The sequence below is a fragment of the Panthera leo genome, chromosome B2 (genome assembly GCF_018350215.1).
Source record: "Panthera leo isolate Ple1 chromosome B2, P.leo_Ple1_pat1.1, whole genome shotgun sequence".
NCBI classification, from domain to species: Eukaryota; Metazoa; Chordata; class Mammalia; order Carnivora; family Felidae; genus Panthera; species Panthera leo.
The window spans coordinates 39,536,555-39,558,863 of NC_056683.1; the positions used below are offsets into that span (position 1 = coordinate 39,536,555).

At 56.2% G+C, this 22,309-nt stretch overlaps 1 protein-coding gene and 2 long non-coding RNA genes across 11 annotated transcripts in view; 1 reads left to right on the forward strand and 2 right to left on the reverse strand.

The window, feature by feature from the left end:
- FOXP4 (forkhead box P4) overlaps positions 1–22,309 on the forward strand; it is a 51,111-nt gene that overhangs the window by 15,395 nt on the left and 13,407 nt on the right. For 7 of the 9 annotated variants that reach the window (XM_042938710.1, XM_042938714.1, XM_042938713.1 and 4 more), the window contains exons 2-5: positions 2,668–2,896; positions 15,129–15,218; positions 21,059–21,181; positions 21,795–21,881. In XM_042938710.1, the coding sequence (XP_042794644.1) occupies positions 2,684–2,896; positions 15,129–15,218; positions 21,059–21,181; positions 21,795–21,881 (513 nt within the window). In that variant the 5' untranslated portion in view covers positions 2,668–2,683. Of the gene's footprint in view, positions 1–2,667; positions 2,897–15,128; positions 15,219–15,904; positions 16,081–21,058; positions 21,182–21,794; positions 21,882–22,309 lie in introns of those variants that run through there. The other 2 variants (XM_042938712.1, XM_042938719.1) reach the window with 2 other exon arrangements.
- On the reverse strand, positions 9,795–12,453 carry LOC122219897. Its single transcript, XR_006202602.1, has 2 exons — positions 10,957–12,453; positions 9,795–9,994 (listed from the first exon to the last, which is right to left on the reverse strand). It is a non-coding gene; the product is annotated as an uncharacterized LOC122219897 (long non-coding RNA).
- LOC122219896 lies at positions 18,802–22,236 on the reverse strand. The gene is made up of 3 exons (XR_006202601.1): positions 22,148–22,236; positions 21,100–21,211; positions 18,802–18,982 (listed from the first exon to the last, which is right to left on the reverse strand). It is a non-coding gene; the product is annotated as an uncharacterized LOC122219896 (long non-coding RNA).

Genomic DNA, 22,309 nt, shown 5'->3' on the forward strand with positions numbered 1-22,309 from the left:
CCCCCCCCCCCCATAAAAAGACGGAAAAGAAAGGGACACCTCTGTTAGGAGCCTCCTTCCTTTTTTCTCCCTTTTTCCAAACTTGCTGTCTGATCTACAACTTTATACTGTGTGTGTGCGTGAGTGTTGGAAGGGAGGGCACTCTCCTTTACCCCAGGGAAAGTGCTGGATTCTCTTTCCTTTCTCCTTTGCACACACACACACCCCTGAGGCTCTAGTCTTTGTCCCCTGGGGCCCAGGAGTTCTCAGATCTCAGAGAAGCTAGACTTGGAATCAAGGCAGGCAGCTGCTCTCCACCCCGAGCAGGGCCAGGATTCGGGGAGAGGAAGCAGAGTGGGCCTCTGCTGTCTCCCCATCCCCCTGATGTGTAGCTGGGGCCCAGGCCTGAGTGGGGGAAGGTGCTCTGTAGGCCGATGGCAGGGATCAGGGTGGGTGGCTCGGAGGAGGGGGCTGGGGCCCTGTGCTCTGACGGGTGGAGGATGGCGCCCGCCCCATCCATCATTTGGCAGCCACTGGCCCTCGGGCTGACATGGCCATTAAGGCCTGGGACCAAGTGCTCAATCTCTTCCGAACCATCGCCCCCAACCTCACCCTCGCCCCTGGCCCACCTCCTCTCAGAACTCAGGAGTGGGAGAGGCCACTGGGGGTGGGCGCTGGGGAGACAAGCCCTTGGAAACACACAGAAATGCACAAACATGGGACACGCTAACAGCACAGGGTCACCCAGGAAGCCACACAGATCCATCCACTAGGACAAAGAAACCTAGAGTCACAGATGGAGAGGGGCCACAAGAGCAGCGATGTGGCACACGTGACCGGTGGGCTCCCCGTGAACCCCTTAGCACCTCTCCGTCCCCCCGCCCCCACCAATCCCTCCAATACCCTCACACGGCTCCCAACTCTGCTTCCAGCAGGGACAAAAACAGCAAGTGGCCCAGCAGAGCGAGGGAAAAGAGTTCTTCCGGAGTGAAGGGAGAGAATTTTCGGGCCAAGAGACCCAGAGAAATAATCCAGTCTCTCCCAGCAGCTTTCTGGTCTGCTTCCTGCAAAGGCCCTCATCCATTTACCTGTGGGGAGTCCCATGTGGTTGTGGGTCTGCCTAGGCCAAAAAGGGATCAAGAAGGGAAGAAAGAACACTGGCTGGCTTCCATAGACTCCTCAAGCTCTATGTGGTCTTGGCCTCTCTAAGCCTGAGAGTCTTCAGCCTTACAAATAGGGCAGGTGGAGAAGGGGTGGATTGGAGTAGATACCCCTGAGTGGTTTACGTGTACTGTTGTATTTACTCCTCACAGAACTCTTAAGAGGCTGAAATTAATAACTTTTACAGACAAACTGAGGGTTAGGGCTGAGTTTGTTGTTGTTGTTGTTTTTTAAGTAATCTCTATACCCAACGTGGGGCCCGTTGAGATCAGAAGTCACATGCTCTTCCGACTGAGCCAGCCAGGCACCCGAGGTTTAAGGGAGTTTAAGACCTGAGTCAAAGATCAGTGATGGGTACCAACCAGGTCCCTTTTAACTGCAATCCACGTTCCTCTCAAGGGACTATGGCTTTGGGGATAGCCGGGGACTGGGGACACTGCAGACTTTGAAAGCAGCCCTGGATGCTAAAGCCCCCTATCTGCGTCACAGTGTGCTCCTACATGCCCCCTGCCCCTGCCCCAAAGATGTGGGAACCTCCTTGAGTGGTAGAAGGAAGCTCGGGCCTCCTCCTTTGCCTGGCTACCTTTGACCGCTCCAAACATTCCCTCTCTTTCTGGGAATGTTTCCACCACTCGTTGAAAAGCAGCTAGGGAAGGGAGGGAGGGAGGGCACAGGATTCAGACCTTGACTCTTTGCCCCGACCTTTCTGGACTCTCGGTTTTCCCATCGGTAAAAGAAGGAACCATGGTGCTTGTAGAAACAGTGAACGTTATTGGGTGTCTACTTTTGGCCAGGTGCTGGGCTGAGGGCTTTAGAATGGAAGGTCAGAGACGTGGGACCACTGGCTGCCTTCCCTGCACACCTCCAGGCCCACCTGAGTGGCTCCCAGTAGGTGCTGGGCAAAAGGGCAACCATTTTTACTATGGAACAAACATAGATTAGAGCCTTTCTGGGTCCTGGGGAAGGAGACCCTATAAGGAGGCCCTGCCCTGGTTGGTCTCTATCTATGGGGAACATACAGAGAGGTCATTCATGTTGGTGGGGCTGGGGTGCAACCTATCCCTTTGCTATCCTAGCTGGACCCTAGCTTCCCCACGGCCCTGGCCTGGAGGGAGAGGCCAAAACAGGTTTCTGATGCCACCCTCCCCAGGGGCAGGGGTGAAAGCATCACCTCCTCCCCTTCCCTGCCAAGGTCTCCTGGAAGTCTAGAAAATGTGGGGGAGGAGGGCAGTGGGGTCGCCTCAGCCTGAAGCTGCCCCCTCCCTGGGGCGGAGGGGAGAGGGTGACATTGGGAGGGGGGGCCGCCCCCCAAGAGGGTTCCCAGGAGCTGCTTCCAGGAGGTTGAGGAGGAGGCGATGCCCTAGGACTGGGGAGGATAGCGGTAGTGTGATGTTGCGGGGGGGGGGGGGGGGGTATGGTTAAGGGGCTTTTTGTTGGTGTTGAGGGGTTTCGGTGGCCGCCCCTGGGGTAGAACCCTGTCCAGCCTGGAGTCTCAGCCCCTCCCCCACGTCTCTCCTCCCCCACTAGGTCCCGCTAGAGCGACATGATGGTGGAATCCGCCTCGGAGACAATCAGGTCGGCTCCGTCTGGTCAGAACGGCGTGGGCAGCATCTCCGGGCAGGCGGATGGTGGCGGCGGCGGCGGGGCCGGGGCTTCGGGCACCGGCGGAGGCGGCGCGGGCAGGGACGCAGCTGGGGGCGCCGACAGCAACGGCGAGATGAGCCCCGCGGAGCTGCTGCACTTCCAGCAGCAACAGGTAGGAGCAGCCGCCCCTTCCCGGCCACCGGGAGGAGAGGGGGCTTGCCTGGCCTCTTCCCTCTCCCTCCTGACGTCGACGTGGGCCCCAGGCTGACTGCCCAGCAGCCTCACTTTCAACCTTCTTGAAAAGGGCCAGCCCTCCAAGGACTCCTGCTCCCTCGAATTCTAGTGGCCACCTTGGGGCAGGCAGAGGGAGATCGGGGGCTCCCAGGAGAAGTGGGACCCAGGAGGCTCCGAGGTCAGGGAGCTTAGGGCAGTCTCAGAAGGACCCACCAAGACAGATGCCTGGGCAGTAGGCTGGAGAGTGTGCGTCTGGGATGGCTGGGCGCCTGGGCTCTCCTCCTGCACACTGGCTAAGTGAACAGCGTTGGGAGAGGGAGACCCCACTTTAGGTGCATGCCCCTTGGAGGAAGGGGGCTGTGTATACACTGTCTTCACTTTATTTGTATTGTAAAACATTCCCCACCTCCATGTCTGCCTGGGCCCCTGACCCAAGCTGTGAAGAAATTAAACTTCCAGGCACCAGAGTCCAAAGCAGCTAGGAAAAGGCCAAGAGCAACAGGCAAAGTCAGGCCTCCATTTTTAGGGCTCAGACTGGGGATCCCTATCTGCATCCCCCTTCCCATTTCCCCCCTTCGTCATTCCCACCCTCAACTGCAGAGTTCAGGAGTTTAAGACCAGCTGCTGACGTTCCAGAGGCTCTGGGGTGGGGAGCCTGGTTGGATGATGACAGAGCAGGGGCCCCAGGCCCTGGCCCCATGGCCCCACCCCTGGAAAAATGGAGAATCATGCTTGACAAGTTCAGGAGAACCGGCCCAGCCAGCCTCAGCCTTGGGATTCTCCTCTCATTTGACTGCTCAGCCAGGCACACTGGCGGCACAGCCCCTTGGGGGCTCTGCTGGGAATGTGGAAAAGTCGGGTCTACATGTAGTCCCCGCCCATGCCTCAAGCATGCACAGATGTGTGTACCCATATTGCCCTCACGATCTCTCCCAGGCTCACGCTGGGGCTCCTCCCTCAACTGCATAGCCCCTAAGGGGCCCTTTCCCACCACACTTGTGGAGCCCAAGGTCAGACTGGAAGCCCAGCACCCTGTACTGAGTTGCTCAGCCACCACTAACACAAACTGAACAAACCCAGGTTAAGTCCCAGCCAGCCTCTTACCAGCAGTGTGACCTTGACCTAGTCATGGGCCCTCCCTGAGCCTTGGCCTCCTTGACACCCTAAAGTACAGGGTTTTTAGGATCAGGTGCAATTTGAGTGTGAGATCCCTGCACACAGTGCGTGGTTGATGTGGATACTAACCGAACTGAGGACTTTAGAAATCACTTCCTCTTGCAGACTACGGACACGGGAACAGGAAGGACCTGTCACCTTTCCCTGGGGAGATAGCCCTGGGGAGTTTGCTGGCATCTCCCAAGACTTCCTAAGCAGGATCTCTGCGGAAGAGACCCTCAGAGTCTGTGCCACCTACCGGGGACAGAATGTCAAAGGGCAAAACCTACCCCTTAGGAAAATAACAAACACACCCCACCGGAAGTCTCCAAGGCCACCCATTTTATACAGCCACCTCTTCCCCTCCCTCACCTCTATGCACACAGAGCTAGGAAAGATTTGAATGTGGTGGGGGATGGGCTGTGGGGGGAATACTGAAACTGGAAAGTGTCTTTTAAAACAATTACTTAAAACTGCAGAGTAAACACAGATATCTCTATAACTGGGGAGATGTGTAGGGCAGGGAGAGACAGAACTGTCTGTACTGATCAGGTTTCTTCATTCTGCATTGCACACAAGCCATGTTTTGCCATCTATATTCCACGTTCTAGTTATTCCTGTTTGTTTTGGGGACTATCCCAAAGTCCTGGAAAATCCTATATCTGTTTCACAAATAAACTGGGGTGGAGCTTTGGAGGCAGGCGGACGGCTGTTTTATCCATTTGGGCTCACTATGGGCCTGGGGCCTGGGGCCAAGGAAAATATTTGAGACTTTAAAAAGGTTCTATTGGCTCCAAACTATGAGAGAACCCTGCAAAATTACAATTATAAATGTTTCAATTAAAAGGAAAGTCTGTGGACGGTCCTTCTACCCCCGTACGAGCAAGGCTTTGAGGAAAGCTTCAGGGGTAACACTCTCTGGTACCCCCAACAACAAATGTTCCTGATTGTTTGTGGAGTAGAATAACTAGGGAAGAAAGCCTGGCCCAACGGGTTCCTCCTCCCTCTCCTCCATCCCATCCAGGAAGTCCTTTGAGGACAAACCAACAAATACCTTGCCTCTGTTTGGTGCTTTGGGTCTTTCTCCTACATGGTGTCATTTAGCTGCCTCCCCAGCCCTGGGAAGTGGGTGTTACTATTATTCCCATTTCACAGGTGAGGGGGGCACTGGCTGGTCCAGGTGACACAGGAACAGCTGCAGCTAGACCTCAGGTCTCCCAATTCCTAGTTCAGGGCTCAACACAGCCTCCTTTTGGCTGCTGCCACCTCACACAGTCCCTTGTAGGAAGTGGAGGGAGTAAGGCCTGGAGCATAGTAGGTGCTAAATTAAACGTCTGCTGGTGAGTGTATGAGAGGACTCTATTCCCAACCCTAAAAGCTCTTAAAATAAACAAACAAAAGCAACACTGCCGGCCCTAAGGAGCCACTGTAGAGGGAGGTTGGGGGTGGGTGTACAGTCTGTGCATTAGTCCCATCCCGCCTCCTTGGGCCGCCAAGCCCCTCTCCCTGTTTCCATCTGCCTGTTGGTCTCTGTCCCTCCACTCTAGGTAAACAAGCCCTGGAAATGCAGTCTTAGCCTTTGGGAGTAATGAGTTGACAGAGGAGAGAGAGATAAACAGGGCAAGTCAGAAGTTAGGCCAGTGACAGGACTTCAGGCTGAAACAAACAGTACTAGAGACGGTGGCCGCATCACTTTGGAACAAGATCAGGCACTCGTTTCCATGCAACAGCAGGCCGGGAGCTTGTTTAAACAGAGGCTGGGGGGTGGGAGTAAGGGGGTGACATGGCGTGGCTGCCAGGCCCCATCTGACTAGAGAGAGGGTCCGTGGCCGGCTGCCCCGTTTCAGCCGTCAAGGCCCCAGCTTCCGGCTCCCTCCTGTCAACCCGCTTATGGATGAGTGATAGAGCCACACCACCTCCACTCTGTCCTTGGGGCTTTCATGGGGTCTCCAGTCTCACCCCCTTATGGAGAACGTTCCCCGAGAAGAAGGCCTTGGAGTGTGCATTCATTCAGCAAACAAGCATCGCACCTTATTTATACCAGCACCCTGCTGGCCAGCCAGCTGGAGGTGATGATCCCCAGCAGCTATTAAAGAATACCCTGGACCCAACAGACCTGCCAGCCACCTCCCGTTCCCGTCCCCTTCCTTCACCAAGGCAGAGTCTCCTTCCTCATGGCTCCTTCCTCCCTTATTTCCCTCTGATGGCTTTTTTCTTTGAAGGTTGCCCTTGCATTTCCTCCTATTCTGGCTTCACCTGTATGAAATGTTCCCAGTGTGTGGGGGCTTTCCCCAGGGACTGCACGGATACCCTTTGAGCTCTGTGATGGGGGGCAGTGAGGGCCGGGACGAGTGTGGGAGGTGGAGGGCCTACAGAGGCCTTGGGGACGGGCCAGGCCGCTCTGGCCCAGGAGAGCTGGACCTGGGGCCGGGAGGGCTGGGCCAGGCAGGGTGGGGGCTGGCAGGGCTGCTGGCGGCTGCGCTGAAAGGCGTCCTGGGCCTCCGGAGCCTGCACTTCCATTGTCCTCGGGTTTCGGGGGTGACAGGTCAGCGAGGGTCACAGGAGGGTTGCCTAGCGTCTGGGAACTCCCACCACAGTTGCTGTGGCAACCGAGGCCAAATCCCACCCTGTTCACATCCTGTGAGGAGATTCAAAGACGTTGGGGGGCTCTGCACATTAATGGGCTTTTAACTCACCCCCTCCTAAGAGATGGTCGGGGTGGGGGGACGTCAGGGCGAGGAGGAAAAGAAGAATGGAAGACATTTTTGTTTCCTTCCCCCATCTGGCTGTCCTCTGCCCAGGCTACTTAGGGGGATGGGGTGGAAAGGGGAGCCTTCTAGGGTGAATTAGCACAGACACCCCCCACCTCACACACAGTCCTCAGTGGTCTTCAGCCTTCGGGTCTGGGGCCCATTTCTCCCTGGGACTCATGCCCCAGATTTACTCTTCCTCTCTGGTCCCACACCTTTTGGACTCTTCTTTTGGTAGAATGAGCTCCTCCCCAGGAGGCGCGGGGGCGGGGGGCCTGAAGGGAGAGTTGGGGCCCCAGCGCCCCAGAGAGGAGACTTAGGAACTTGTCAGTGAAGCCCTTGACTCTCCAACAGCTGTAGCATAGCATGTGGAAACTACTTTCCCACCGTTGCTGGAACAGAGGGCCGGTGAGTAGGGCCCAGCGGGAAGGCATTCTTTGGGGTTGTGCAGGGAGAAGGCCTTAACCCCCTTCTTATATCCTTCCTGGGTTACTAAGCCAAAGGCCACCCTGTTTTATGTGTCTGCCTCCAAGTCCCCAGGAGGGTGCTAGGGCAAGAAGGGTGGAAAAGGCAGAGGAGAGGCCCTGGGCCCAGGAAAAGGGGCCCAGGAAAAGGGGCCCAGGTCCTTGCTTTGCTGGGACTGGGAGGGAACCAGCCCACTCTACCGCTAGCCTTCCCTTCTGGTATGGAATTCTGAGACTTCCTCTTTCCCATGCCAACCCCAGGGTTCTTGTCCTTACTCATTGGGAATTTGGAGACAGAAGGGAGAATATGGGGGAGTGGTGGCTGAATGTTTCCTCTTCTGAGTGTGAAAGATTAAAGTGGAGAGGGTCACATCCCAGGGCTACCCCTTGGTGGGCCAGCTAGTTTTGCACCAGGGGAGCCCCTTTATTCTGAGAAGCCCGGTGAGAGTCCTTGGGAAGGGACTCGCATGCCCCTACATGTCCCGCTCTGTGCCCCACACTTGAGCTCCCTATATAAGCACTGGTGTGAGGGTAGCAGCTGGGCGCACAGTGGCTCTGATCCCAGACCTGGAGAGACACCCACTTCCAGAGACCCCACAGCTGCTGTGGGTCTGGGAGGCGTCCCAAGCGATCAAGCCACCCCCGCAGAGCCAGGAGGGAATGAGGGAGCCACAGAGGAGCCCCTTAGCCGCTTCAGAGCAGTTGGGGTCACTTGTTAATTCTCATCTCCCGGAGGTGGGAGGCCGGCCATTCCTGGCGTTGGTGAGAAAAGGGGCCTGAAACCCGGCTGTGCACCCAGGCTCCGAGTCTCCCACCCACGTGGGCTGGGCCTGCTTGTATCAGTGCGTTGCTGGTTTTCATTTTAATGGTTCTAATTTGAGAATGCGCCGATGTCATTTTTACGAGGTTGGTGTAAAAAAAATTTACAGCCTTTCCAAAAAGCTTTTTTTTTTTTTTTTTTTTTTTTTCCAAGGGAAAAAGGTGTAGAATCACTTCGGGGGTTTTATGGTCTCCTCTTCCCCATCCTCCTTGCCCCCCTTCTCTGTGTCATTTAATTTTTATGTCTCTGCTGGAGGACAAAGCAGGGCTGGTAGAGAACCTGGATCTCTCTAGGTCAGTACCTTTAGTGGTTGGGACCACTGACCTCTGACCCTTCTCCCTGGGCCCCTTTCCTCCACTCTCTGGCCTCAGAGGACTTGCATTTCAAGCAGTAGACCAAAAAATGCTTCCTATTTAATTCAAATCAACAAGTTCTTATTAAGCACCTACTGTTTACTAGGAGTGGGTTATGTATCTACCCTCAGAGATTATATCACTCCCTCCTTAAAATCCTCTGGCATTTTTTCCTCAAGCATGAAGTATTGCCCAGATGCAGTGAGTATCTGACCCTTGATTTCGGCTCAGGTCATGATCCCAGGGTTATGGGATCGAGCCCCCATGTAGGGCTCCGCACTGATCGTGGAACCTGCTTGGGATTCTCTCTCTCTCTCCCTCTCTCTCTCTGCCCCTCTTACCCACTCACACACACTCTCTCTAAAATAAATAAATATATATATATATATATATATATATATATATATATATATATATATATATTTTTTTTTTTTTTTTTTTTTTTTAATTAAAAAAAAAGAAAGAAAGATGGGGCACCTGGGTGGCTCAGCGTCCAACTTCAGCTCAGGTCATGATCTCACGGTTCGTGGGTTCGAGCCCCGCATCAGGCTCTGTGCTGACAGCTCGGAACCTGCAGCCTGCTTTGGATCCTGTGTCTTCCTCTCTCTGTCTCTCTCTCTCTCTCTCTCTCTCTCTGCCCCTCCACTGCTTGTGCTCGTGCTCTCTCTCGCTCTCAAAAATAAATAAATAAATGTTAAAAAAATGTTTTCAAAGAGAGAAAGAAAACCACGGTCCCTCCATGATCTGGCTCCTGCTCACCTCTGGGACTTCCTCTTAGGTCACTCAGCACGGCTGAACTGGCCTTCATAGTTTATAATGCTCCCAGCTGAGTCCCACGTCAGGGCTCTTTTGTTCACCACGAAGACTCTCCTGAAAGGGTTCCCTCCCCACCCTCACAGCGGCCTTCCCTGGCCAGCCTCTCTGTGTGACGCTAACCACCATGTCTTCACCCGCTTGGCTTTGCTTTAGTATATGCTTCATCCCATTAGAATGTAATCCCCGTTAAAGCAAATGCCCTGTGTCCCCGGTGTCTAGGACAGTGCGAGCGCCCCATGGGGCTTCACAAATACTCGCTGAATTATCAATAAGTGAATAGAGAGTCCTACTGTGGCCATGCGGCGGGGGACAGGTGATGGGCTTTCCTGGGGCTCTCTTTGGGTTTGGGATAGGCTAACCCACCCCCCCCCGCCCCCCCATCACCTCCTCATGCCCCTTCCCCTAAATCTAGCCAGCCCCAGTTGAAAGTAACTATATCAAGATAATTTCTTTCTCAGTTTTGCCCAAATTAGCTATATGCAGACAAAAGAAGTTTGGATTTTATTTTGCCCGCCCCTCACCACGATCCAAATGGAACCAGAATTTGCTAGAAGGTCCTCCATCTTGCCTGGCCGCTCCTGGTTCCTCTTCCCTGCACAGAGCCCATTCAGGCTCTGCTTCCGCTCCGGTGTGGCTTCGGGCATGTCGCTGCCCCTCTCTGTGTCTCCATCGCCACCTCTATGAAGCAAACCACAGCTATGCTTCACAAACCATTTAGCTTAAGAGCTACCGTAAGAGATACATTTTACGTGGAGCCCTAGCACACACCATTCCATGAAACAATACTTATGCTTACCCTAATAACTCTGATGCTTTCTTACATACTGGTGTGTGTGTCCCTATTTTTTGGACCCCCTACATTGATATTATGACCCACCATTAGCTCATGACCAGCAGTTTAGAAAACACGAGACCAGATGGCTCTAACGCTTCCAGCCTGCCAGGTCTGGCTGATTCTGCCGCTCCATTCTCAAAGTTCAGCCCTTCAGGCTTGTCTCTGAGCACCCCATCCCCGCCCTCCTAATCCTCAGCCTGGGGAAGGGGCCAGTGAACAGCCCTGCACCTGGCTCCCATGGAGAGTATGCCTGTCCCTCCCCGCTGAATTTCCAGAGACAGAAATGAGGGTGTGGTCTCATCCTGCGGAGCGGAGACCCTACTGCTCCGAGACTTGTTTTTCTTTTCAGAGCGGGCCCCCGTGGCCCTCAGAGCTCTGGCTTCGTTCCCCTCCATCCCAGCCGCCCTCCCTGGATGCCTGTCCGTTATAAGCCATTTGTTCCTAATTGTGGAGATCCTGCTAATGACTTCTGAATGGGCGGTGGGGGGAGGAGAGTTCGCCTTCATTAGCAAGACCGTTCTTAGGCTTGAGGGGGAAAGGGGGGCGGTGTAGCCCTGAGGAGGGTTTGGTTAGCAAGTCCTGCTGGGTGGCACTGGACAAGTGACCGGGAGCTGCCTGGGAAGGTGGCAGATTAATAGTAACGACAAAAGTTGATGTCCGCTCAGGGCCCGCTGGGCGCCAGGCACTGTGGTAAGTACTACCATGTGCCTCGTGTACGCTTCACAACAACCCTGGGGGTTAAGGACAGGGTTCTTCCTACTTTGCAGAGACAGAAGCTGAAGCTCGGCGAGGTGAGGTGACTTACCCAAGGTCACCCAGTGTATGGTGGAGCCGGGATGTGCATCCAGATGTCCACCAGCGTCCATGAACTGAATGGCCCACCGTTGCCTCCTTTTGAGGAAAACTAGACCTTATCCGCCCAAGTCCCCCAGAGCTGAAGATTAGGTTTTAGGTCCAAGGGGTGGAGAGAGGGGATTTAAGAGGCCAGATGACTCCAAGTTTTCTATTCTGCCCCTGAGCCCCCTCTCCCTCTCCTTCCCTCCCTCCTAGGTTTGCCATGATGGCTCCTCCTTGGTGTGGGATTCTGAATGCCTTTTGCCACCCAAGGCTGTCTTCGGATATCTCTGGCCCTCAGGGAAGGGACATTGAGCCTGGCTTTCTGAAGAGTCCTGCCTTGGTCGTGTCTACTGGCCTGAACCAGTTTTACCTCCCTTTCACACGTAGACAGCGGAAAGCACACAGGCTTAGGGGAGAGATTCACAGGCCCTGAGAGACCATGCACAGCATCGTGAAGGCCCTCCAGTGGGTGAAGGGAGCTGGGGCATCAGAGGTGTGTGGACTCCATTTCCTGGCCGCGGGACCTTGGGTCTCAGTTTCCTTGTCTGTAAGATGGAGACAGTGACCCGTGCTTCAGCAAGATCTAGAAGGCCCTATACCGATGCTAGCTCTTTGTCCACCTGCCCTGCCAACCCTGTTCAGCCTAGACCAAAGTGAATTTCGCAGGTGTGCCTGCTGCTGGGGAGGGGGCTCACAGGTACATTTCATAACATCGGTGTCTTCAGGGGGGCTATGACCTGGTCGGCATCAGCAGAGAAGGTGGGGCTGGATCTGTCCAGGGTTGGGGGCCATCATTGCCCACGGCTCTCAGCAGCAGGCAGTGGTGATGTCATCAGGCCTCAGGGCCAGCAGCCAGTATTGAGGATGCCTGGCATGTCAGAGTGGTGGCTAGGAGTCAGGTGGGGCTTTAGAAAGTCTCAGCTCTACCTGATCCCTTGGGTGACTGCCCTGGAGGAGGGAATCCTGGGCCAGAGGGAACCCCTAGTTTCCAGAGTGCTGTCCCCAGCTGGGGCTCTGGATGTGTGGACGGTGGCAGGGAGTGGGGAATGGAGCAACACTGGAGGACGCAGCAGTCAGGGCCTTCCTTGTCCAGGCCATCTGGGGAGGGGAGCTTGGGCCCCAAGTCCAGGGTCTGCCCATCACCCTTAACTCTGGGTACGCACAGCGTGACTTTTAGATGGTACCCATGCCACTCTCAGTTGCGTCAGGGCTGAGCTCTGTAAGCAAATTGCACGAGACAACCCTGTGTACCATCACCTCCCTGTCTCCTCTGAGCACAGGGCCTGTGCAAGGTGGGTGGCCACGAATGTGAGAGACTGAATGAACAAATGAATGAATGAATGAATGAATGAATGAATGGAGTGCCTGCAGGCACTCTGACCCTAATGACCTGAGGGCCCCTGTGGGCTCCTCCAGACTTTCCAGCTGCCAGCCCAGGAATGGTTTCAAGCTCCCGGGACTTGCTGGGCCATTTCACTCCTCTGTACGGCGGGGGTCACTATGCCAGCCTCCTGTCCTCCTGAGGAGCCCGCCCTTCGGGAATCCAGGCAGTGCAGCCAGTGCCTCTGCCTTCTCCGGGCTGTGGTGCCCTGTGCTCGCCTCTACTCAGGCTCTGAGGGGCGGCCGTCGTCACAGCCCCGCAGCCACGGGTCCTGGGGCAGGCCAGCGTTGGCTTCTGTGTGTCTCAGCACCTGGCACACAGCAGGCGCTCAGTAATGTGAAGGAAGAAGTGAGTGGGGCTGTAGCTGGGCTCCCTGTCACCTGGCCTGCAGGGGAGGCCCCGAGTGGGAGGAGGGCACGAAGGCGAGTGAAGGGCCTGTCGCCGATTGAGACTATCAGGCCTGTCGTTTTTTCCTACAAATCTTGTAATTTCGTGCTCCAGGGGACCACAAAGCAAGAGAGTCTGTGGGGAGTGAATCCAACTCCCCCCAACTTCCCCTGGAAGCCCCTCCCCTGCAGCTCCCCTCTCCCCACTCTGGGTTGCCTGGGCTGGCCAGCTTCTCCAAGCCTTCCTCTTCCCCCAGCTTGCCCCCTGACCTGTGACCTCCTACCTCTCTACCCCACCTCCACTTTTGGAGGACAAAGAGCATCCGTCTGACTCCCATAGACCTGGAGGAGGTCACTAAGGCAGATAGAGGCAGGGGCTCTTTCCTGATGACCACGTGGCCACCTCCCTTCCTTCCCTCACCCCATCTCCCTCTTTTCAAAGCCCCTCAGAGCCTTTTGACTCAGGTCAGATTTCTACTTTCTGAAGTCAATCTGGGAGAAGAAAGCCCAGGCCACCTCCCTAGGGGAATGGAGGGGGTGCTGGGGAAGGTCTAGGACCTGGGGGACTGGGGAAGGCATCTGAACTCCAGGTTTGCTGGGGGGCATGTGCCCCGAGGTACACAAGTGAGTATTTGGAAACCGTGCCAAGGGGAGCTAGGCTTAAGCCTGGGGGTGGCTCAGCTGTTCAATGGCAGTTAAGAAGGGGCCGCGAAGGACGCGTATATACGTGCAGTGGGCCCCCCGTGAGCATTCGCTGGGTGGGGAGTGTGTATGAGCGTGTCCATATTGCACTGCGTAAGGTTTGCCTTGGTGGTGGTGAGGTCAGAGAGCAGAAGTCCACACGGGGACAAACAAGTGTGTGGGTGGATAGACGTGAGGGAGCTGCGGTGAGCATGCTTCGTTACATAAGTGCACTGGGCAGGAGGCCGTGCTGGGGACTGGCCGAAGGAGCCAAGGGAGAGAGCCCAGGAAGAGAACCGAGATTCCCGAGAAGGGAAGGGGGCAGACGCTTCGTGATGCCACCCTGATGCCAGGCAGGGGTCCTTTCATCCCCCTGGTGTTTCAGAAATGGGTAGTGTCCTGGTTTCGCAGAAGAGACTGAAGCCCAGGGAGAGAGTAATTTGCCCGAGGTCATACTGCTGGGAAGCAGCACAACTGGGGTTCAAACCCAGGTCTGTCTGGTGCCAGAGCCCCCTATCAAAGGCCGGGACCCAACTGCCTGGGGTGTCGAAGGAGATCTTTGTGGAATGTGGGGGGAGACAGGTGTTGTGCTCCTGGAATGTGGATTCAGGACAGGTCCCCACATCCCCTGCCTCTACCCCCTCTCCCCCCACCCCGCCCCCCCCCCCCCCCCCCACATAGTGACTCAGAGTCTGGCAATGGAGGGCCTGGCCGTCCTTATGGATGGAGAACTTCCTATGGCTGCCTCCCTGACCCCCCACTCTCCCACCAGACCTCTCGCTGCTCACCTTCCAGGCTCACGGATGGGCCGGACCTGCTCCGCCTGCAGCCTCCACACCCTGCCGGCCCACAGTCCTGTCCAAGCCACCAGGGCCTCTGAGCCCGGACTGCCACAGTGCGGTCGGAGCTACTCGCTGGTAGTTCAGACACACCCTTGAGGATTTGACCGAATTCCCCCATACCACGAGGGCCTGCACCCAGATCCCCCGACTCAGAAAGCCACACAGTGCACGGACCCTGAGATTCCGCCCTCGTGGCCCTCAACTCTGTGCAGTGACTCCGAGTAAATGCCCCTCCCATAGCCTCCAGACCCGCCACCCAGCCAAGGCTTCCTGGGCTCAGATCCTGTCTCTGACACCTGGCTGTGTGATCCTGGGCATGTCCCTTTACCTCCTGGAGACTCCATTTCCTCAGCTGTAGAATGGAACACATAATCAATCCCTGGCTCCCAGCCTCACAGGAAGGATTCAACGAGATCTTGTGTGTGAAGGGCCTGACTCGTAATAGATGTACAGCAAGTAGTACCTATTGTAGTCCTGGGGTCCAAATGCTGCACTTTCCCCTGGAGTCCTTTCGTGGCCGCTGTCCCTTCCATTTGCTGCCCCCACTGAGTCCCAGTCAAACCTCTCAGGTCCTAGAGTCAGGACCTAAAGGCTCTGATCCCCATGCCCTGGCGGCTTCTCTCAGGGACTCCTACTTTGGGCCTTACCTCCAAGCCTAAGTGGGCCCTGGGACCTGTTCACTCACCCCCAGGACCTTCCACCTTAGCCTGCCCTCATCCCCTTTGCTGCCCACCCCCCCCACTCTCCCTGAAACCCAGGTCCTGCACTGACCCCTGACCACCCCCCTCTGGGCCCTTCAGGCCTTTGTTAGAGCAGGGAAACCTTGCCCTGACAGGCCCCTATCTTGCAGGCTCTCCAGGTGGCCAGGCAGTTCCTGCTGCAGCAGGCCTCGGGCCTGAGCTCCCCAGGCAGCAATGACAGCAAGCAGTCTGCGGTGCAGGTGAGGAGAAGGGTGTGGGCTGGGACCGGGCAGGTCGGGAGGGGGTTACTGGGCCCGGAGGGAGGGGTAGGGCCAGCAGGAGGATTGCTCTTGCCAGTCCCCAGTGCCACAAAATGCGCAGCTTTCCAGAAGCAAATGCAGCCAGTGCAGGCATGGGATGGAAGAACTTCTCTTTCTCTGGCTTCACCTGATCAGCCAGGCCTTCCTCAGCTCAGCCTCTTTGTGTCTGTGGCTCGGAGTTTGTGGCCACGCGCTGCAGCTCTCTCTCCCCTGGCTTCCCTTCCCTGGCTCTGCCCTCAGGGTCCCCATCCCTTCTCAGCTTTCTGCTTCCCCATCCTTGTGAATCACTCAGCCTGTCCCTTTCTCCCCAGCTCTCTCTTAGAGGCTGCTCCCCATCTCTCACCCACCAACTCTGTCTCCCCCAGTTTCCTGTCTCTTGGTGTCTCTCTGTCTCTTTTGTTTTCCTTTGCACAATCTGCCCTTTTTTCCCCCCCCCTCTCCCTTCCCCCAGCTTGCCGGCCCATCTGGCTGGCTGGGGGAGGGGAGATCTGTGGGAGGTGGGGGGGTGGGAGGGTGGGGAGGGAAGCCGGGCCTTCTGTTTACCTTTTGTGTCACAAAGAACTTGGGAGAATTGCGGTCTGAGTCGGGTGGGTCATGATTCGGGCAGCCAGCTCCCCTCCCCGGGCCCTGCAGCCTTGTTTCCAGGCTCCCCTACCCCTCCCCACAGCAGCAGGGGAGGCTTGGAATTGGGGAGAGGATTAAGCAGGGCTTTGAAAGGAAGTTTATCCAAGGGAGGAAGGGTGAGCACAGATCGCTCTGGAGTTTGGGGAGGGGGTGCTGAAGGAAGGAGGAAAGTGAGGAGGTAAGCAGGGGTGGGGTGCACCGTGCTTGGAGGACCCAGGACTAGACTTTGTGGGGGTGGGGGGCGGGGGGAAGATTCTGGTGCTCTGAGGAGTATCTGAGCTTTATGTCAAACAAGCTTATGTTCCGGAAAATGCTTTGAAGAAGTTCAAGGTGACTGACAGATGTGGGGCCTGAGCAGGGGCCCTCTTTTAAAGTCTTGAACCTAATGAGACAGCCCTCAAGGGGGAGGAGTTGGGTCAAGATGGGTAGTGGTCTGGGTGGGGAGGTGAGAACAAAATCTGGAAGGTCAGTAATGGGCAGAGGAGAAAGTTCTCACACTGCAATGATGTAGAAGGTTCTCATGCTCGTGTGGTATCCGGACTGGGTCTCTTTGAATTAGGGATCTCTCCACCCCCCACATATTCCCTGGGTCTGAAGTGGTCTTCAGGCTACTGCTCTGGGTCATCCTCACCCTGGGCCCAGCCTCCCACCTCCTTCTAAGAACAGGGAGGGGTGGGCTGGGGAGCAGGAATGCTCCCCCAGCTAGAGGAGACCTGCTGACCCAAAGGCAAGAAGGAAGGAGCTAGATGGTAGTTGGAGAGACCGAGGTCAGGCATCAAAAAGGACTTTACCGTTGGCCGTGAGGCATAGGAGATCTGAAATCATTAAGAGGGGAAGGGAGACCATGGAATCTTCCTGAGAAGGGCCCCTTCCGCCAAATAAGGGCGACCCTGGATGGCAGACATTTTGGTCAGAGGGACAGATCAAATGATCCTTTTCTCAGGCCTCCTCTCTCTTTGCCTCCTCCTCCTAATCACTGACTGAGTCATCCATTCATCAAATACTTACTCAGTGCTGACGAAACTAACATTTACAGAGTGCTTACCATGGGGCAGACGCTACGTGCTTTACGAGTGTCCTCTGTCTCCCTCTATCCTCACAACCCTGTGGGGTCTACAGATGCTATTATTATTAGCCGTCTTGCAGATGAGGAAACTTTGGCCCAGATAGGTTAAGTAACGTGTCCAAAGTCACACAGCTAATAAGGGACAGAGCCAGGATTTGACCCCAAACAACTTAGCTCCAGAATTTAAACTTAAATGCCAACACTGTGACATTGTGTGTGCTTTGCACAGTAGTGAACACCAGTAGTCCCCAGGGATGATTCTCTGGGCTCGGGGAGATGGGGTTCATGGGGCCACGTCTGTACTTCTCCAGGAGCCTGGAGCTCTGACTTTGATCCTCCTTCTCCCCCAACCCTGGATACCTTCCTTGCCTCTTCTCTCTACCCTTAGGTTCATCATCTCTAAGGAAATGGGTCTGATTGGGTCGCAGGGCCTAGAAATAGCTTTTCTGTGAGTGAAATGGTTAAAAGAAGGAGATAGGTGGCGGCCCTTTAACAGTGGCCCCCACATGACACTGCTCTGTTCCCCATCTCAAGACAGGATTGGCTGCCCACTCACCTCCCCACCATGTTCAGGACCCCTCTCCTGCAGCCAGCTTCAGAAGTTTCTAGCACCATTGGAGTCTCCACCCCTAGCCTGGAGATGGCCTAGTTTGTGCCCCAGTCTGGGCCCCCAGGCAGGGAGGGGTCAATTATAGAAGGCAGCAAAGGTAGCTGGGAGTTTTGGGGGGTGGAGGGGATGATGGTAGGCTAGGGCCAGGCCCCTTAGCTCTGTCCAGCCTCTGTATCATCTTCTCTAGAATTTCTGGAAGTTCATCTTGGCGCCCCACCACTTCTTTACTTCTTCCTTGCTGCAGCTCCAGCCCAGAGCTAGCCTGCGGACTTCCTTCTGGTCATTTGCAAGGGAGTTTAACCTAGACCAAGCTCTGGCCCGTCTGGCCTGTCTGGCCTGGTGTCTCCACTGAGCCAAGGACCTTAGACCCCACTTAAGAGGTTGAATTTGGGTCCTTGATTCTGGCACCAAATCGCATCCATGGGGTGCACAGCCTCCCAACCCTCAGGTCCCAGATAAGCTGCCTCTATGTCAGGCCACCCAGCCCAGCACACTGTAGTCATGGTGGGTGGAGGACTCAGGGGCCTGGGCAGGGTCCCTGAGGGAAGGGCTGGAGGCAGCTGTCGGCATTTAGCCCAGGGCTCGCACTGCCAGGGCTTTAGTAAGCATTTAGCTGTCCTGGCCACTCTCCAGATAGTGACTCACGGGCCTTGCTGAGCTGACAGGCTGACAGTGCCTATCCTGACACATCCTAGCCTGGTGAGGGGTCAGTGGGGACACCAGGGGAGCTCTAACTCAGTTCTCAGGACCCTAAGGGGCACGGGAGGAGGCGGATGGGGTCAGGCAGTTCAGAAGCTCAGCATGCGGCAGCCACTTCGCTGACCTTTCTTGACCCCCTTGGCCCCACTGGACAAGTACACACAAGGTGATCCGTCCACATCTCTGCAGCCGCCTCTCCGGCCAGCTATTCGGCCACTTGGCAGGAATGGCAGAGGCCAGGGAGGCCTTCCAAGGTCATCTCTTCCATTCCCCTGCGTCCAAGTAGGAAAGCCCCAAGGAAGGAAATGCCACATCCTTTCTTGCATGCCACTCACGGTGACTCACAACCCTAGTGGCTGGAAAGATCCCCTGGTGTCTGGTCTGCCTCCCTGCCTGGGCCATGTCCAGCTCTAAATTGAGTCCTCCCTGGGAATGACAGGCCCCAAACTCTGGTCCTTGGGGACCCTCGCCATGCAGTACCCTCCGGGGCTCCAGGCGGGCCTAAGGGGCAGTCATGGTGAAGAGAGAGGGAAAGGGGGAGAAGAGAAAAGAGAAGAGGAAAACCCAGAATGTTTTTAAAAGTAGTTTTCCCTGCATTTGTATGGAATTTGATGGCCTACAAATCACTTTCACTTACCCCTTCTCCCATTGTGCCTTTGAGGAAAGGGCAGGTGATTTGACTCCGCTAGGCCTCAGTTTCCTCATCTGTAAAATAGTATGAGGATTAGACCCTCCTTCCTCGGGGTTCTGTAAAGATTTGTGAGACAATATGCACAAAGGAGCCAGCTTCAAAAGTTTGTAGAACTTAGGGTCTGGGTGCCTAAAGGCATGTAATTAGAAATTGGAGGTCTGGTAGGAGATGAGATGGGGTACAAAGGATGGTCAGTGTCAGGGACAGGAACTTAGGTCACCTGCCCCAGGAATCCAGGACTGAGCTCAGTACCACCATGGTGGGCACCCCCATGGAAGGAGGAAAAAAAGGACAGCTGAGCCACCTCCCAGCGTTGGGGACAGCCTGCAAGGGGCGTGGGTCTGTGCTATTGTCTGCCCCCTCGGCCCTGGCCCCTCTGAGAGTGAGGACCAGAAGACCCCTACACCCTGGCTTTCTAGAGTCTCCTCCAAATATGCTTGTAAAAAGGGAGGCTGGCCTTTGGATCTCCAGCCTCATTGACCCCTCAGCTCCCTGGATAAGTTCAGTTTCCACATACTCTTCCAGACCTTCCTCAAGACCTGCTCTGGGCTGGAGAAGGCAGTGTGGGACATAGAAACACCAGGAGCCATGGAGTTCACAGACCTGGGTGTGAATCCCAACCCTGCCATTTAAGGCTCCTCGTTAGAGGCCCCTGGGAGCCTTCATTCACACAGAGCATCACAGCTAAAGAGCTAGGGTGTGCCCCACCCCAGGCTGTTGGCACAGAGATGACTGGGATAAAGGAGAAAAGCCCAGGGCCGGGGCTCAGCCACTAGTTGTTGGTGGGGGGTGGGGGAGAAGAATTGGGGGCATTGGGACTTCCCCGATGTCCCTGGATCCACCACACTTCCCCTGCTGCTCCTCTGTCAGGGAAGCCCCTAATTGGTGGCTTGAGGCTGAGTCCTGCCCCTGCCAGGGATCCAGAAGGGAACCAACTCCTCTCCCTTGCCCCACCCATGAGGCGAGGGGGAGGTGACAGGGCCACAAGTCCCCTGAGGACATAACCTGTCACATCCTGCCCAGGACAAGTCCCTGCAGGATACCCCTCCCTGACTGGGCTGCCTGAACCCCTCCCCACCCCTGGGCTGGCAGAGGGGCCTCTGATCTGCTGGGGAAGGTATTTCAGCTCAGGGGTGCAAACACTCAGTGCCTGCTGTGTGTGGGAAAGGGGGGGTTGTGGGGGCGCTTCTAGGGCTTGGCCGTGGGAGGGGAGATTAGACAAGCCGGGCTCAGAGCGGTGGGGTTGGCATAGAGCCCCATCAGGGCACCTGCCCTGCCAAAACAACGGGAGAAGACAACGTTGCAACTTGGGCCTCCCTGGCGATGACTGCCCCAGCCTGGGGATTTCAGGGAGGTGGGGCCGAGAAAAGAATGATGTTATTGCTTTTCCAGGAACCTCTTGCTGGTAGCTAGGTCCTGCAGGCCTCCCACAGAGGCCTAACCCAGGGCAGGGGATAGAAAGCTGCTCTACTTTGAGACTCCTGCACGTTCCTACTGGGAGTCCTCTCTTGTAGTTCAATCCCTGTTTCACATTTGAGGAAACTGACGCCCCAGAGATGCCAAGTGACTTGCCTAGAGGTCACACAGCAAATTCATTCCAGGGCTAGCAGCAGCAGCGTGCCTCCAAACTCCCTGCCTGGTGTTCTTTCCACCCGCCCCCCCCCCCCTTTGACTTAACTACACCTGTGTGTGCCATCTAGACAGGTATGTGAGAGTCTGTGACATGTCCACGATCAGAGCCAGAGTCCCCATGCCATGCGGGCCACTTTCTGAGTTCTTCCCATAGCTGCAGACCGCCCTCCTGGCCAGGCCCAGCTTGTAGACAGTGCTGTCAGATTAGACTGAGCAAGAACTGGGAAGGGCCCGGTGTGGCCTGTCCCCCGGGGGAGAAGCATTATGGGTTCTACTGACCGCTCCTTCCTGTTCAGCGACCAGAAAACAGAGAACAGGGAGGTAAGTCACTTGTCGCAAGACACACAGCTGGCGGGTGGCAGAGCCAGATTTTGAACCCAGGCAGTCTCACTCCAGTCCATGCCGCCATACTGTGGGTGGGATCGAGGTGAGCAGGCTAATGGGGCCAAATCCCACAGGTGCCTGTGTCGGTGGCCATGATGTCGCCGCAGATGCTTACCCCCCAACAGATGCAGCAGATCCTGTCACCCCCACAGCTGCAGGCCTTGCTCCAGCAGCAACAAGCGCTCATGCTCCAGCAGGTGAGTCGGGCCCCGGGGCAGCTGGGAAGTCTAAGAGAGGAGGGGGGGGCAGGGTAGGTGCTGGCTTCCCATCTCCCACCCTGTTTACTGCCAACATCACTGCTGGCCAAAGCAGTGGCAGGAACCAGAGAGACTGCTCAGGCTGGACTGGTCTGCATTCCTCCAGGGCCGCTGGGGACAGGTCAGAGGTCAGGCCTGTCCCACAGCAGCACCCCCAGACTCCTCCTTGTACGGACCCCACCTCTATATCCAGAACCCCAGGGAAGGGCAGAGTACTGGAACCTCCTGGCACCTTGTTGTGACCTGTTCAGGAGACCCACCAAGAGGCAGGGAGGGCTCACAGCTGTGGGTGAAGCCCCCTCTCCCTTCTCCACCGCCTCTCCATCCAGGCCCTGCTGGGGACCCTCAGAGCCCACTAAGGAGAGCAGACATCTCCCTGCAGGGTATCTGTGTCACCGCCCCAGTGAGACTCCCTCCTTCTGCCTCTAGGAGCCCAGTTAACAGCAGGCTGGGGTTGCTGTAGGGTCATCAGTTCCCTGCCCGTGGTAACCCACTCCCACCCCTGCCACCCCTTTCTCCCCTCCCCCCGCTCCCACCCCAACCCTCCACCCAGCTGCAGGAATATTACAAGAAGCAGCAAGAGCAGCTCCACTTACAGCTCCTCACCCAACAGCAGGCTGGGAAGCAGCAACCCAAAGAGGTAAGGGGCTTGGACAGGGCTGGCTGTGCCCTTGTGTTGTTGGATTAACGAGAGCAGAAGGCTAAGCCCTGCTGTGTTCCTCGCACACGGGCGTGTAGATGTGTGTATGAGCGTCCGACGGTCCTTGCTCATGACCGGTTGCTTTGTTGTCGGCCCCTTTCCTACCCACTTGCACCCCCCCCCCACCCCAGCCCTGCCCCAGCCTCAGCCACTTGTCATATCCTGCCCTTCCCCTCCAGAGAACTCCCTAGCCTGCATCCCCTCACCTCATCTGGGCCACGCGTCTCCTGAGCTTCCATACCAGGCCCCTTGGCTCTCCCTCCATGCCCTAGACATGAGCCTCCCCTTCAGCTGGCCAAACCACAGCCAAGTCCTGAGCTGCCTCTTCCCAGAAGGCTGCCCTGGTGATGCCTAGTCATTTCCCCAAA